Raw genomic sequence first — 16,510 nt, 5'->3', positions numbered from 1 at the left:
GATAACAGTTTGTATCGTGTTTCAAAAGAAAAGACAAAGACAGGTATTAGGACCGTGTCCTCTCTTTATTTGCAAACAAGCAAAACCTTGTAGTGACAGTCCATCATCACACTGGTTCTGCAAAGCACTTTAAAACATTCATGAAATGGTTGTAAAATTCAAGTTTTGGTTTGACACCTTTAAACATGTCCATGGCGCTTGTCTATACTCCCTTATCATATGTGTAAGTCCTAAAAACCCTTTGGACAAAACTTCGTGGCTAGGCTCGACATTTACAAAATACTTTCAGAGCGTCTGGTTGAACACCGACAGGATTTATGAAAGCTCCTTTTATAAATCCGTAGAGTGTATCAACTGTGGGTATACATTGTACTGTAAGTGCAGCTGATTAAACAGCGGGACTTACATGTGAGAATAAAAATTTATTTCATTGCCACCTTACCTCAAAATACAGATTTGCTTAAATGGTTACATTGTAAAGAACACACGTGAACAAACTTTGTACAACTTTTAAATCCACGGCAACTATCTATCCTCATAGCCCTGTAAATTGGTGTGTGTGCGGCCAGCCTGCCTCTGGATGTGTACCACACTCTGTCAATGTGTCATGGCCTCGCATGTTGCACACATTCAATACATGCAAAGCAGCAATGTTGAAACTGTTTGAGTGTATGACTATACATGTAACAGATACAGTACATTCCTATTACATAAACAGAAATCAATACAGATGCACACACATTTTAAAGCACTGCAAGTTCATCATATCTAAAACAATAGGGGTTTTATAGTTCAGAGAAGCCACAGTACAAGAGTTGTCTGCTGCATAGTTAAAAGCTTATATTAACATTCCTGCTCACAGGATGGTAAAGTGCTCACAAAATTATGTCAAGATAAAGGCAACAGCAGAACTAAACATCGACCTTTGACCACCATTCCTCATTGGGAAGTGGGCTCATCCTGTTGACACAGAAAAGTATTCCATCTTTAGTGACCATAACATTATCAAAACTGGAATCTTGAGCTTGTTGGTAGTTTAGTCCATGCTGTAGATTCCACTGAATGATGGCTGAACTGTGAGAAATTCAAGCCAACATGTACTTACTGACAAAAGAAGATGTTGATCACTGCTGCCTCACTACTGTTTTGTCTATCTTGAGTTAAAATGCAGTTCTCTTTTACGGCAGGTTATTGCACTTCATGTTCAATCAAAGACAGGTCTGCTTCTCTCTTCAGCCCCTAGACCCTGATTTTGCATGCACACACCATAAAATGCCACCTGCTCAGTTAGATCAAAACTTAATTCAACAAGTTCAGGGAGGATATGACGACACAACATAAAATCAAACTGTCCGCATCAATTACACGCAAAAGCCTTCTCTTAAAGAGAACGTCCTTAAATCACCACTGAAGAAACAGACATGCGTGAACTCACAGGTTGCTGCAAACACTCAAATACACACAGTGATTTAGCCAGTCTCTCAACTGTCTGTACATGTCACAGGTATGTCATCTCTCTCTGACAACCCACCCACACACACACACACACACTTTGCAAATTTTAATTCGGAGCCCTGTGAAGTGCAGCCTTTTAAAAACCAAGCCACAGTCTGAGCCACTGGCCTTCAGCTCGTCTGTAAACTTGTTTCAGTGCAAGATTTGGCTAAATGTGACGACACAAACAAAAAAACAGCAGAATACAAACACGCTGCTCTCTGAAAGCACAGTGGAGGTTTAGATGGGCTTGTAAAGCAGAGATGTGACGTATTTCTTCTTGTATCTGTGAGTCGCACTCAGCACCATCACTCCATCCTAAGTAACAAGCAATAAACAGAAATGCTTACATCTGTGAAATGCATCCACTCAGTATGACCGAGAATTAAATGATGGTTTTAAATAATCACAGAAATATGTATTTCCTTAGCACTAAAAGAGTCTTCCTGTATTATTAGCATATTTAGCACGAATGTGTTTGCTTTAAGAATATGTGAAGTTACGCTAGCTGGCAGTTGTGGCAGCTGTGTGTGTGCTGAAGAAATATCCGGTTTGTCCACAGCCCTGGCTCTGTAAATGGGAAAAAAAACAAAGTGGCCTGCACCCCACCACACAACAATATTCCAGCTGTTCCAGCCATGATTTTGTGTCATGTAACGCTAAATGACTTGCCCACGGACATTCAGCTTATTTTTCAGTTGGCCAAGACATACTGTTTTATTGTGATGTTAGCTTTAGTAGCAAGAGAACTGAGAGTATCACTGTTTAGAGCTGGTGTGCTAGCTCTGAGGCAGTCTTAGCCTCTCTGAATGTTAGCTTTGCAGCAACAACTGTAACACGTGCAGCAGCTAACCCACAAATTAGCTAACCTTAGTTATATTACTTGCTGTGTCATTGTTCAGTGTATATACACTGACATTTGTCAAGGTGGTGGAATTCTCCAGAATCGCTTACTCCACCTTTAAAAGGTTTGTTGTAGTAGTACATATTTGCTGTGTAAATTTTTTAAAGCACTTGTTCACTTCTGCTGGAAGAAATAACAAAAAGGAAATAATTTAAATGTTGGGAAAGTATATGCACATTTACTCCATGTTGAGAAAAGAAATCTGAGATAAATTAAGCCTTGATAGCAGAGCTTGGGAGGTAATAGCAATTATGTTATGTTAGTTTTCATAGCCCAGCCCGATTCAGTAGTTCAGTGTTGAGGGAGATTCAAACTCCTTCAAAGTTAAAAGAGTTGCCACATGATATTTCATATGGTGCTAGTCACAAGTGGGGAGACGTATTTCAATGGTTTCCACTGAACCTACCTTTATCGAAAGAGCGTAAAGGTGGTTTAGCATGACATGGTTGGGTTCAGGCAGCAGGGCAGGGTCACACTGTGAACAAAGAGTAAGAGGAAAACTTACAAACCAGAGACACAGCAAAGGAAAATATAGCATTCATACTGACATAGAGGTGCGGCAGGAAAGGTGGAGACACTGACTGATATATTGGTGTCCTTGTTGAGAATAACTTGAAGGAGGTGAGGGGGGAGTATAGGTGGGGCTTTGAAATGCTCCTCAGGTCTGAAGATGTACTGCTCCTGCCCATATGGACCTGTAGGGGAGCTGGAAAGATCTGCAAACAGGCAACAATCATGATTACACTACTGACAGGAAGTCAAGGCTTCCTGGAAAAAAATTCCTATTAGTAAAATACCTTTGTTTAACTTTTATTAATGGTTTACTGTATATGAGTTGATAACTACTGGCCAATCTGTAACTGAATCAACCATAAAAAGATGACTGCTTGCGTATTATATGTATATATCTGGACGAAACCACAAGAATTTTGCACAGTTTCTGCCCAGAAATTATTCAAATAAACTTTCCATTTCCACACTATCCTTGTCTGTCTGTTAGATACACTGTGGCTGTCAGGGCTCTGTCATGCAAATCATGGTATAGTATTGTTAACTGTTTATTTGGGTGGCTAAATAAAATAACAGTATAAACAGACCTGATGTGTCTGAGCACTCCAGAGAGTCAACCTGCAGGGCGTCAAACACCTCAAAGTCTGACTTCTTCACCTGGATCAAGTTGTTGATTGTGCCAAGCTGGCTGGTTACAACTGGCTGCAAAAGAGACCAATACCAAAAGGTAATGATCAAGCATTTTTATAATTATTATTTACAACCCTCCACATTGCCCTGGCTTTTAGCTTTGATGGCAATGCTGTGAGTGTAGTTAGATTTACGCAGCCCCTCCCGATACAAAATTATCGGGAGGGGCTGAGGGAAGACTTTCAAACAGCATATAGCAAAGTCTGTATGGTCATTCTGTTGTTTTGGTGACGAAACTCCATGCCAATAAAGAGCCACAGTCCCTCACCTTATAGTGGACCACCATGGGACCTTATTCAGGAAAAAATATCTACGGTAGTCAATGGCTCCCGTCTTGTACCCCGAATTACACATATGTTTGTCAATTTAAAATTTAAATATTGCAAGTCAAGAAGTCTCAGTTTGTCGTAAAACTGTGTAAGTATAAAACTGAAAATACGGAATTACAAAGACACAAACCCAAAAGTGACATCATAACTTCTTCTCTCAGTGACTGAAGCTAATGTTACTGAAATTAACATCAAAAAACTTCCATGTGTAAATGATGTGATGAAAGGACCATGTGTCGTTGGATTAAACACATCAGGTGAGAGACATTTGTGCGTGGAACATCGCTAAACTACCTAGCTAGCAGCAACCAAGCAATGAACATTAGCATTACAGCATTAACATGTTGGTGAAGTACATAGTGCAAGACCAGAGATGTAGTTCATTGAGCTGTTTTCACACAAAACTAAATTTTTCTTTACTGTTTTATGACAAACTACAACTTTCTTGACGTATAATAATTATCTTTTAAATTGAGAAACATTATGTGTGTAATTCAGGGCACAACTGAAACGGGATAAAAAAAATAGCTGTCTCTCGTCGTTGACTACCATACATATTCTTCCCCAAATAAGGTCCCATAGGGCGGAAGCAAGGGACTTAGGCCCTCTTAAGCAACACTGAAAATATCAGTCAGCATGTTGGGGTTGGGAATGAATGTGTCTTAATTTCCTTGGCGGTTCCTGTCCTTTCGTGTTTATAGCATCACAGATCTTTCTAACAAAGTCTGGAACTGAACGGTTTGAGATTTATGTGCAAAAGAACATAAACACAAAATTTAAAGTTGTTTTTTTCTAAATTTCAAACTTTATGAACAGGTAAATTGGTAACATGAAAATGACAATAAAATAAAAATGACAGTGGTGTACCTCTGAGGGATCGTGGACCCACTGTCCATCAACAAAAAACTTGTACTGGTGCTCTCCTTCTGGTAGGTCCAGGATCGCTACAAAGTCATTATGGCTTTAGAGAAAGGAAAAGAAAGAGCATTATTAACACAATATTGTGCTGTCCTGTCAGTTAAACTCTACAACTGTCTCACACGGTTGTAGAGATAATTTGCATGGCATCCCTATGAGGCCGTGAGAGTTGCGAGTGCAGTGACAACAACAAAATAAATGTGTTTACCTCTTATTTAGTGGTATCTTTGTGTTCCAGTTATTAAAAGAACCAGCTATGTAGACCTCCTTTCCCCCTCCGGCCCAGCGGATGACCGTGGGCCGAGCCTGAGGAGTAGTTTTCACCAGGTCATCCAGGTCTGGGGTGAATTCTTTCTCTCCTAATGTCTAAAAGCAATTAATTGATCTATTAACTACAAGCTGATTTTTTTTTAATCTAACAAATGGCATAGACATTTGACAGCTATTCCTGCAGGACAAACAAGGTTTTGTACAACAATCTGTGTTTTCCAACAGTACCTTGGAATCTGGCCCATGGGTGTTGAAGATGTTGGGATCATCTGTGCTGTCCACCATCTTACAGCTGGGTTCTTGGTCTTTGTGACTGCCGCTGCTGTCTGAGCGGTGGGCCTTGGCTCCATGGCGATCTCCAGCCACCCTGTCACTTGTGTTGCCCATAATTCCTCACTACGTATGGCGCTACTAGAAAGAAAAGACTGCTAACTTATGATTGGGCACAAACTATAAGTTTAACATATCGATTATCATGGATGGCCAAAGCTAAGACCCAGTTTACAATATTATTATTACATTGTAATGATAACACATGACAGGCACAAAATGGGAGTAGCCACAACCTACTGTGACAGACGAAAATGATAAGCGGGACAATTTGACAATAAACACCATCGTCACACATTTTCCAGATATACCCACAAAAAACACAGATGCTTCAGTGCACAAAGGCTCAAAGAATGGTTTTGTGAATATGAAAATCATGTGACTAAAATGCTACGGCCTTCACTGTCACCACGTCTCAACCCGGTTTCACAACTATTCAATTAAATTTTTCTATTTTATTTATATTTATTGCATTGCACTTTCCATAGAGCAAGTATAGACCCTACACATTGTACTATCATCTGCAATTCCCACCATTAGCAAGCACTTGGCGACATGGGCAAGGGAAAACTCCCTTATGGACCTACAGAAGATTTTGGATCAATGTGTAAGACAATGCTCTCCCTCACCAAAACAAATCTCTCATTATATATATATATATTTATTTTTTATTTTTTATTTTTTTTTATTAGATAGGTATATAGATAGAAATAATAATAAATCTGTATAAAATAATAATATAAAGTAAAATTTTAATATAAAATAATCTGAGTGATGAATGCAACATGTCCTTTTGTTTGTCAGGACTATCCTGCAACAGAGATCTTGAACTCAATGATATAACTTAAATTAAATAAAGGTTGTATATATAAATGAGGAATATCTTGTGGAGAAAGGAAAGGTGATCATCACTGAAGCTCTTCTGGAGGCTCGTGGTGGCCACTGACTCCATAATTAGACACTTAATGTTGGTTTTTCCTTTCATCAGTCACCATATTAAATGTACATAACGAGCAGCAGTCTGGTTTTCAGACGAAACGGCTGACGGGGACACCTGTCAGGCTAAAAGGCTTATCGATAGACTAGACAGCCTCAGATGCAAGTAACTGGCAGTACTGTGAACCACAACAGATCAGACTTAAAACAACCGCTTAACGTTAATACAATCATCCGGTCAGATCAACACAGTCCGCTAACGCCCAAACGTTAGCCCCTAAAAAAGAAGTAAGTTGTAACTTCCAATATAGCTAACGTTACCTAATAGAAACAAGTAACGTTATGCCATTTATTAAAAGTAGTGAGTATTTATATCTTGCTAGCTGTAACCTAACATTTACCAAAGTCTCGGCGCTGCAGTTCAGCTGTGCTCACTGTCCACCTCAGATCATTTCGGCAGAATATTTTTAGCTTCTGCTTACAGTTAGCTAGCTAGCTGTCACTTTCTAACAATTAGCAAGCCGTTTGCCTTATTTAGGACGTCACTTTCGATTTCGACTCGAGGAAAACTTCACCATGTAGTAACAGAATGACACAGAAAAGGAACTCACCGATAACTTAATGTTGTTATGTAGTTTGTTTTCCGCTGAGGGCTCACCTTTCTCCAACAGCAGCGCGGTGGTGCCCCAACTACGGTATGCGGCAAGGACAAACTTTATGGGACAATTTCAAGCAGCAAAGAACACTTGTGTTCTTGACTTTGGGGTATCATGTGGTACCCTGTATTGATATGCTGATGGTCTCTTGGTCTATCTAAACTTTTTGTTATTAATATATATGGTCTTGGTATCCATAATCAATAAGCAAATTATTAATTGACAGATTAATGGTCTATGATGGGTTAATATTTGCAAGCAACGTCTGAAGCCCTGCTTAAGGAACACCGATTGTTAGACATCCGTGGACTGGCCTTAACATCCTTCTTCTTGGAGAATACTGAACCTCCGTAGTAAGTAGTATGATACTGCACATTCTTTACCAGCCATATCAGTTAGCCCAGAGAGGGTTGTTATACAGCCTTTTTGTTTTGGTTTTATGTCTGCATTCTGTTCAGACAGAACAAGAATCATTTCCAAGATCATAAAAAATAAACCACGTGTGTGTTCCTCTTAATCTTGAGGAGAGTGCTTATTATTTTATCTTTAAAGAATATTCAAATATTTCTAGACCCCTCTGTATTATCAATAAAGCTAATTTAACTAATTGTGAGAACTTGAGATTGACATGATGAAGCTGATAGAATATTATTCTCGGTGTTAGTTCTTATACTGGGGCTGTTTTGTGCTTTGTCACAGCAGTTTCTCTGTCGTCTTACTGCTGTCCCTTTAACTAACCAACTTTCTCCTTTTTGTCAGGCCAGCTAGGATCTGTTTTGTTGACCTAGATTATAGAAGTGAATTAATAAATCTAATACCCCCAAACTGATATGATTAAGGAACACTTCTTAAATACTACTATGATCTCATTAACTTGTATTCTACCGACACACACCAATACATCAAGTTCCAGTTTCGCATGGAAACGTGTCCCATGTTATGTCTTTATTAACCACTAGGTGGTGCTGTTAGCACATCTCAGTGATCTTCAAACTACTGATCCCCACTCCGAATAGCTGGACTTTGCACCACCAAACCATTGTTCTGAAGTGAGCCTTCCAGGAACGACCATGTTAATATTCTATATGAAGTTTCCACGTGTTCATGTTCAGTGGCCATTAGTTTCTTAACATCCACATTAATGTAACTTATTATAAAGACAAAGGCGTAGTGTCATCTTACATGGTAGACAAAGATTTCCCACAACTGGGCTATATGGAAAACCAAGAAACAAAAGGGTAAATGTCACACTATTCAGTTGTGGGTGTGTATTTCTGTTTGGGTGGAGGTCATTTAGTCTGTTGAAATGAGAAGTAACACAACAAAAAAAAACACGCTACTTGCAAGAATCACTGAATCAATGACCAGTTATTACTGTTGTCTTACAAATGTTACCATGTAAGGTGGTAGTAACCATCATTGAAACCCATATATCATCAAAACACACACACACACACACACATATATATATGGGCTATAGTTCCCATCGAGTAGCTGTAAGGCACATATAGATGATAATCAAATAACACAATGGTGACACAATTAGTGGTTAGTTTTCACATTGCACAAGATGCATGTTATGTGTACACAGTATTCCAGTGTTAACAAGATATTGATTTTTCGGGGGCCAGTTATTTTTAGTTAACAGCTGCTGACTGGAGCTGATGTCACTCTACAGCAGGTTACAACTTAGAAGTGTGTTAAATTACCTCTAAAGGGTGTGGGCTTAAACATTTAAACCGGCATAGTGTCATTTTTCCTCATTCGAATATGAAATAAGACAAAGAACACTGCTGTGTGTCTTTTTTGGATAAGCTCCACCTGTATTTAGACAACATATGTCTTTTGTTACCAAAAAGCACAACAGTGTTTCCCATTGAGCTACCGCTTTGCTTTGATCACAGTTTTAAAAGACTAACCATAGGATCAACAGAACAACCTACTATGTATTATATATTCTAATATGTCTGTGTTATGTACAGTAATATCTTTGTGTCAAATATTGTTTTTGACCGTTTTTGGGAGTGTGTTATGTGTAACAGCAGGATAAAACTTGAAGCATGCTCACAATAAATGATAAATACTTTAGCTAATGACAGACAACCCTTAGCGGGATACATACCATTTCCATCAACTGAACTCCTGTGCCAGCTGGTGGAAGTCATGCTCTGTATGTTTGATGTCTGTCTGTTTTCTTGGAGTTATTTCAGGCATTTTCAAGTTTGACAAACACAGTAAATGTTCTTTTTTTTCCATTTGCTTGCAGCATCATTTGGAGATTCCTAAGCCAGTCTTCATGTACTCATAAACCACATAGCTAATGCTGACAGCAGGAATGACTTTCATGAAGTTTGGCAGGATGCCCCGGTAGAGTCCGAAAAAGCCATCTTTGGCTACGATTGTCTTCATCAGACTACTCATGGAGGACCGGTCTGACGCATCCAGAGACGCTAGAGAGAAAAGGTCTGTTAGAGAGGCAAGGTTGAAACTGAAAGCAAGCTTTTTATTCTTGTTTTGTATGGCAGCTATACTGGGTTATACTGCGCATACAGTATAAGAGGTAACTACTGAAAACAGTATTTCAATACCCAGAATTACCTTTTTTAAATTTCAAATTATGGTTTTATTATCCAGATTCCTCTGGATACAGATTGTTCATTTGTTATAGAGACAGTAACTGTATTTATGTAATTTTGATTAGTCAGTTTGTACATACATTTTGCTTTCCATACCTTACACCAGATGGCACCTTAAATCTCAATTTCATATAAAATATATAATTAAAGTGAGACAGGGATGCCCTTCTCCACTGTAGCACACATACATTATGTTTCCTCTAACTCAAGTGTATTTTACAGAGAAAGTTGGGTACCTTTACAGAGCGTATCATGAAAAATACTATGCACTATATGAATACATGCCATGTAAATTTTGTCATCACTGTTAATCAAATGTTAGACTGAGTTTACCTTGTGCCTGCATCCGTGTGCGTACAAGTGCGAGTGGATAGCTGGCCAGCTGGCCGCAGGTACTGGAGATGGTCCCGCAGCCCACCAACACCAGAACTCCAGGGTTAGCTGAGTCTTTGGCGTGGTATGACAACCAGGCGTTCTTTAGACTCTGACATATGGGAGAAAGGTGACAAAGGACTTAATTTCTCTAATTAAATGTGATGTAGCTCTGCAATCCAGCATAAACTGGTTTATCGCGCATGCATATGACTTAATTTGATTAAGTATACTCTGCAGTGAAATATCACTAGAGGGTCAGAGTACTTCACATACCTCATAAACAGCGAGGTCTATCCCAGCGTAGGGAATGATGCCCACTAAGTTTGGAATGTAGCCCTTGTAGAAAGCCATGACGCCCTCGTTCCTCAGGATCTTTTTGGCACAATCAAACATTCCTGAATACTGACCAGTTTTCCTGAGGGTCAGTCTAGTTTTCAGTACCTTAAAGAGAGAACAAAAACGTTCAAAATCTGACTTTCATCTAACAGCTGGAGAGAGACAGGAAAGGCAGGGGTGAGTAAGACGGCATGACATGCAGCAACGGGCCCGTGCTCGAATCAAACCTGGGCCACTGCAGTGAGGACTCAGCCTTGATGCATGGTGCACGCTCTACCAGTCCCTGACTGCATTTTATGTGAATACATCCCATGAGTGAGACGGTGTGAACAAACAGTGGTGCAACAGTTGTCTTACCTCCATTGGGTAGATGGCTGTCTGTGCTGTGGCCCCAGCCAGAGAGCCAGCCATAAACCTCTTGTGCGTCTCAATCATCTTGCCCTCTGATGATAACAACCTCTTATACTGCAGAAAACATACAAATGGCAAGAAAATAAATAATAAGTATTCCAAATATTTGTAATGTTATAAATCTGTGAGAAATTCCTTCATATATATATATATATGAAATGTGCATTTTACATTTTAGAGTTTACTTACTTGTTCATATGACATGAATTTGATTGCAGTCTCAGGTGCGATCTTTAAAACATTGATCCCATTTCCCCTCCACAGTGAAGTTAGACCTCCCTCTGAGATCATCTGCTTGAAGCCGCCTACCAGGCTTATCCGGTTGGTCTTAGAAGAATGAACCTGCAGTACAAATATATAAGTTTTGCAGGACTGTTTTGAACACATCCATTTCTTAATCTATCCTCCAAGGGAAAGAATATATTAATCCAAATTCTTTTAAATATTTCACCTGCATGAAGACTTTAATTCTGTCCAAGGGGGCGGTACCAGTGCGAGAGATGGCCCCTGCCACTGCACCTGCACTAAGGTGCTTCCACCAGCCTCCTGAGCTCTTCTCCTCCTCTGTGAATTCATCTGGGATGGCAAGACTTTCACCTATGTCCAGCACCTAGTGATTACATGAAACACATTTACTCAAATCACTTTAATTTATGGACAGACACTGGTCAAATTGGAGACATGTCTGTCAGCATAATTGTTCTTGCAAGCGTTATAAACATACACTCAGTGGTGTTTCAGTTTATGGCTATGATACATACTGTCTTATCTTACACTTATTTTGCCTTTGAAACTGTATTTCTCTCAGGAAGCTACGTGTCTCAAGCACTTCTCCTTTTGAGGTTTATTTTTATTTCTATTTTTTGCAGTGATGCGGCAACCACGTTTTTTCAATCTTGCCAAATTACCAGTTGTACACTGAGGGCGAGAGGGCAAACATTTACAAAACCTTGAAAATAAGGTTTCAGCCAGGAAGTAAACACATTAGAAGCATAACATGCTCCTTTTTCTTGCTCCTCATGCTCCTTTTATATTTGGTCAAACTTGTGCAAAGAAAAGGCCACACTAAGAGGAAAAGGTTAAAAACTACAGGAGTTGTTCATTGAGCTCCTTATCCTTTAGTTAGAACTGCTTGTGAGACCATAATCACTGAGCAGTGACTTTCTCCTCTTGCACACTTTAGCTAGCTCTGATAAACACGTCCAGTGTTTCTACAAAAGCATAAAGGCACCTGTGAAAAACATGGCACGGTGGCAATTTAATGCAACTCTGCAGGGAAACACAAAGGCTGAGTGTGTCCTGCGGTCACTGCTATTTACACATTTATGGTATGAGAATGTAGTTAAAGCATAAATGTGCACTGAAGATTTAGATACATTTAGATACAAAAGAGAGGCAGTGTTTTGCTCATGATGGAGAAAAACATCTAGTGCAGTTTAAGTATCACACCAGTCAAACAAATCTTTTTGCACTGAGACGAGGTGGAGGAGCAACTGAGGGAAACACATTGTAGTGCTGTGACCTAATTATGTTGGGACTTTCAAAGCTGCTGCCAAAATGTGGACTGCAGAGAAAATCCATAATATCTAACACAAGAGGACTAGTTGACATGCCATGTACCCAGCTGCCGTTGCATCTGCATTTGTCTACCGAATGTATTTGGGGGTGTTGTGTGTATATGTTCCATACCGAGGAGTGTTTCCAGTAGCGTATGATCTCTTTCAGGTTCTGAGCAGGGTTTAACAGGAAGTGTTCTCTCCACTCGTTCCAGTCCACCGTCATTGTCCCATCATGGTCCATACTAAGTAAATGCAGAGAAACCTCTTTACCTATGAACTAATGAGTATGTTGCTTTTTATGTACATATTGCTAAGCATATCAAGCTTTCAAATAACACACTCCTGCTGTCAGCATTATGTGGTTCACACATTTTTGGGCACATTGTAAATAGGAACTTGTTACAGTGGCTAGAAGTGGAGGTCAAACCTCTGTAGTATTTTCAGGGCATCCTCTCTGCTGACATCCATGCCCAGCTCTGAAAGAGACTGCTGGATCTCTGAAGCATCAATGCAACCTGCCACAAAATAAGAAATTCTACTCAACCACACTGCAGAACATGTGCTTCTGTAAACATTCACTGGCATGCATCATCATGTGTCAACAGCTCGTGCCGAGAATTTTTTTTTTAAGTGAGGCAGCTCATTAAACACGCTTCCTTTATCTCCTACCATCGTTGTTTCTGTCCAGACTCTTGAATGTCAGCCGCAACTTCTTCTCGTGCTCTTTCAGGTATTTGGAAAACTCGTTGAAGTCGAGGCTCCCGTCTTTGTTTTTGTCACCAGAAAACACAATTTTCTGCAGAGATAAAAACAAATCTAGTGGTGCATTAGCCTTCTCTAGTAGGATAGTGTCAGGGTGAGTCACGTGCACAACCAGCCACACAGTCAAACCGCTAACGAAATTATATACAAAACGAGCATGCCACGACTTGAAACTCCTGTCTATACAGGATCCCCATGGCCCCTGAGGTTTTACCTGTGCATCACCCTGGTGGAATATGCCCATTGCCTTAAGGCCCGCTCGTAATTCAGCAACATCCACCTTTCCATCTTTATTGGTATCAATCCTATCGAACAGGTCCTGGTATGACCTCCTACTGTCGGCATCCCAGCACTGGGCATTTGATAGTAAAAGCTCCCTTAACGTCTGATCCATTGTAGCGATGTAATGTGGAAGCAGCGCCCAGGCGAGGCTTCCTGCAGTCAGGATCTGATTATGAATCCATGTTGAAGATCATTTATAAACCCTGCTAAAATCCAGTTACGAGACTGTCGTTCGCGATTAAAAAAGGGGTGTCCAGTGACTTTATTTTGCAGACTGTCCCATGCTAAGGTGGACGTCGTAGCCTAGCGTTTCAGGGAGAACTGCTGCAGTAATCGAGGGCGGAGCTACGTTGCTACTAGATGTTTTCTACGGAAAAGCAGGAAACATGGTAAAATAGAAAAGTGGTGAAAATAAATCAGCCTAGATTAACCATGTGCATAATCCGGCTTATGCTTCTAATAGTGGACTCCCCCATCTGTTTTTATTCCTGTTCCGTGCGATTTGTGATGGCGCATTATAGATGAAATACAAGTTCTTTCCCCGCAGTTCTTCAATTTATTGCCGTCGTTTGATAACGTGAGAACCCCGGTCAAACCAGCCGCCGCTAGGTTTTTGATGCGCGTCTATGTATGATATTACGGTACGGGTACTTGATGCGGCCAAAAAGGCCAAAAGCAGGTGATTCTCACATTTGATATACCAAGGACAAATTACATTATATTACACATCATATATCAAAAGTTGAAGTAGTTTTAACTTTAAAGTTTTTGAAAGTGTGTTACATTGTAACATAGGCTATTCATAGTTTCTTCATATTAAAACTTAAAACTTACTAACGTCCCCATTATTAAGATTTTTTGCTGAAACTTTCAATGGAATCCTGTTCAGGATTAGGGATAGCAGTCAACGGATATTACCATTGTTTGATTTTGGTTTGCTGGAAAAACATTAACAAAATAATTCGACTCAAACATTTGAGTTCAGAAGAACTCTGACCATGTATACACTAAAAATGAAGCATTACATACTGTATCACTTTAGAAAAAGTAAAAGTCCCACATTTTTTGTCATGAAATGGCTTCCTTGTGAAATTTGAGATGCTGTTAAAATAAAACAAATCAATATACAAATTGCTCCATGACGTTCAAGACACTTGACACTACTTTTACTGTGTAGTTTTTCTAGTAATGTCAAAGTCACTTGATATGCTACGCAGCTGTGCTCTGCTCCCTTCTCCCTTTTCTTACCTTCACTCTACTCCTTTACTATTCTCTGCTCCCAGGAGTAACAATAATAACTCAAAATTCGCTCTTTTTTTTCTGCTAATCAGCCAAAAAAACTTTACTGTTTTCAATCATCACTGTCTGTGATGCTGAAGTAGCAGTCAGATATGTTGGTGATGGAGCATGTTGAGGACAGAACATGTTTTAGTTTATCACAACTAAATGCATTTTTGGACAACAAATTGTTGACAAATTATAAATGGGGGGAAAATGTTTTTGTTGAAATCCACAAACTAAATCGGAGTGGAGAGTTGTTGCAGAGTGGTGCACAGAGAACCGCTCAACATCAATCTAAGGAGCAGATCGGTGATTTTAGGAAAAAGGAGATAAAGACACACACTCCTGTCTAAATCAGTCTAGCTGAAGTGGAGCAGGTGCACAGTTTTAGGTTTCTGGAAATTAGCATTGACATGATCATCTCACATCTCCATGCTGGTGTACTTAAGAAGGCAAAATTCCCATGCCAAGTTCTTGTTAACTTTTACAGAGGACCCATTTACCGAGCATCAGTGATATCGTTGATGTGAGGTGCATGCACAGAGTCCAAAAGACACCCCACCCCTGTTCACCCTGCTGCCGTCTGGCAAGAGATACAGAAGTATCTGATATCACACCACCAGACTACAGAGCAGCTTCTTCCCCCAGGCTGCGAGACTTTTAAATTCATTCTCAGCACTGCACCATGCATGTTTTTTTTTCCTGTATATAATTTGAAAACTTTGAAGATAACGTTCCTTTTGTGAGTACCATAAATTTACCTTGTACCTTGTTTGAGCTTATCAGGCTCCACTGACTTGCAGTTGAGCTAGATGTAAATTCCAGTATAACAAAAACTCAGGAGCAGCTCTCTTTTTTTTATATCATGTGGTGTCACAATGACACAGCTGTCTGATAAGCCACGTGTCCCATTTTACAGTCAAACAACGTATATGTTAAGTTCAGAAATATGTAAAAAGTTGTATTTGAGTTGGTAGGCCAACAATTTGACCCAACTTAAGGCTTGGTCCAAAAGTGTCATTGAGGATTGTAGGTGTATTGTGTGACATATCCATTTCAGTCCGTCATTCACAATGTAAGCAGGATAGCTGTACCTTTTGATATGGGTGAAAATTTAGTACACTTAATATATATTGTGCCCATAGCTTTTCTGTGGTGCTACAATGATTGCTGAAGGTAAATTAATGCTGCGTGACCCTATGAGACAAGAAGGGGGCGATGATGTAGCACTGGTGGCTGTGTGTGTGTGTCTAGTCAACAGCTGAACACAGAAAAGAGAACCAGCATGTTTGACGAGGCAGACCAAGACTGTTTTTAACAGCTGCTTTCAAATCTTTTACTTCTAAATGTAATTATTCATCAGAAAACAAAAAGGACATGGCAATAAGGAGAGCCTAGTCATTCTCTGCTTGTAGAAAGAGAGGGAGCCACAATTAAAACACCACATCAAAGCATTCTGGATGAACAAGCCCGTGACAAATGTTTTAATTATTTATTTAAGTGATATCAGGGGTTATTTTGTATTTTTCTGACCTTTTTTTTTTGTTATTTGTAATCTTTAGGACATGCAGTCTACTTTCTTTTCATAAAGTTAGTAAGGAAATGCCCTCAGCAGTAAAAGATGGTCACTGTATTTCTACTCTGTTCCAACCCATCATGGTGTCTGTTTTCCTTATAGAGCGCTCAGTCTTTCTTCTTTGTATTCTACCATGTCGGACCTTGCCTTGGATGAAACATTTCAAGAGTACAGGTCAATCGTACAGCGGCCAGAAGGTCTTACAGTGTAGCTGGTCCAAACTCTAGATAAGATAAATGGTTTAACCTCCAGACC

At 39.7% G+C, this 16,510-nt stretch overlaps 2 protein-coding genes across 4 annotated transcripts; both read right to left on the bottom strand.

The window, feature by feature from the left end:
• Positions 1–46: 46 nt before the first annotated feature.
• On the bottom strand, positions 47–7,099 carry prkab2 (protein kinase, AMP-activated, beta 2 non-catalytic subunit). Of its 3 annotated transcripts, none has more exons than XM_038719277.1 (8): positions 6,993–7,099; positions 5,344–5,526; positions 5,054–5,211; positions 4,795–4,888; positions 3,496–3,610; positions 2,981–3,114; positions 2,805–2,873; positions 47–1,812 (listed from the first exon to the last, which is right to left on the bottom strand). In XM_038719277.1, exons 2-8 carry the CDS (start codon positions 5,500–5,502, stop codon positions 1,735–1,737), a joined length of 807 nt encoding a protein of 268 aa, XP_038575205.1. In that variant the 5' UTR covers positions 5,503–5,526; positions 6,993–7,099; the 3' UTR covers positions 47–1,734. The 3 variants fall into 3 exon arrangements, with proteins under 3 accessions (XP_038575205.1, XP_038575208.1, XP_038575207.1); XM_038719280.1 differs by having other exon boundaries at positions 47–960; XM_038719279.1 differs by having other exon boundaries at positions 5,344–5,523; positions 6,993–7,094.
• Positions 7,100–7,944: 845 nt separating this feature from the next.
• LOC119902891 (calcium-binding mitochondrial carrier protein SCaMC-1-like) lies at positions 7,945–13,975 on the bottom strand. The gene is made up of 10 exons (XM_038719275.1): positions 13,331–13,975; positions 13,024–13,150; positions 12,782–12,869; positions 12,485–12,596; positions 11,247–11,405; positions 10,985–11,137; positions 10,742–10,849; positions 10,322–10,489; positions 10,007–10,157; positions 7,945–9,487 (listed from the first exon to the last, which is right to left on the bottom strand). Exons 1-10 carry the CDS (start codon positions 13,508–13,510, stop codon positions 9,306–9,308), a joined length of 1,428 nt encoding a protein of 475 aa, XP_038575203.1. The 5' UTR covers positions 13,511–13,975; the 3' UTR covers positions 7,945–9,305.
• Positions 13,976–16,510: the final 2,535 nt, after the last annotated feature.

Source organism: Micropterus salmoides, unplaced genomic scaffold (assembly GCF_014851395.1).
Source record: "Micropterus salmoides isolate LMB-PRFRI ecotype aquatic unplaced genomic scaffold, ASM1485139v1 Ms_hic_scaffold_14, whole genome shotgun sequence".
Lineage (NCBI taxonomy): Eukaryota > Metazoa > Chordata > Actinopteri > Centrarchiformes > Centrarchidae > Micropterus > Micropterus salmoides.
This window is presented reverse-complemented; position numbering and strand designations above follow the sequence as displayed.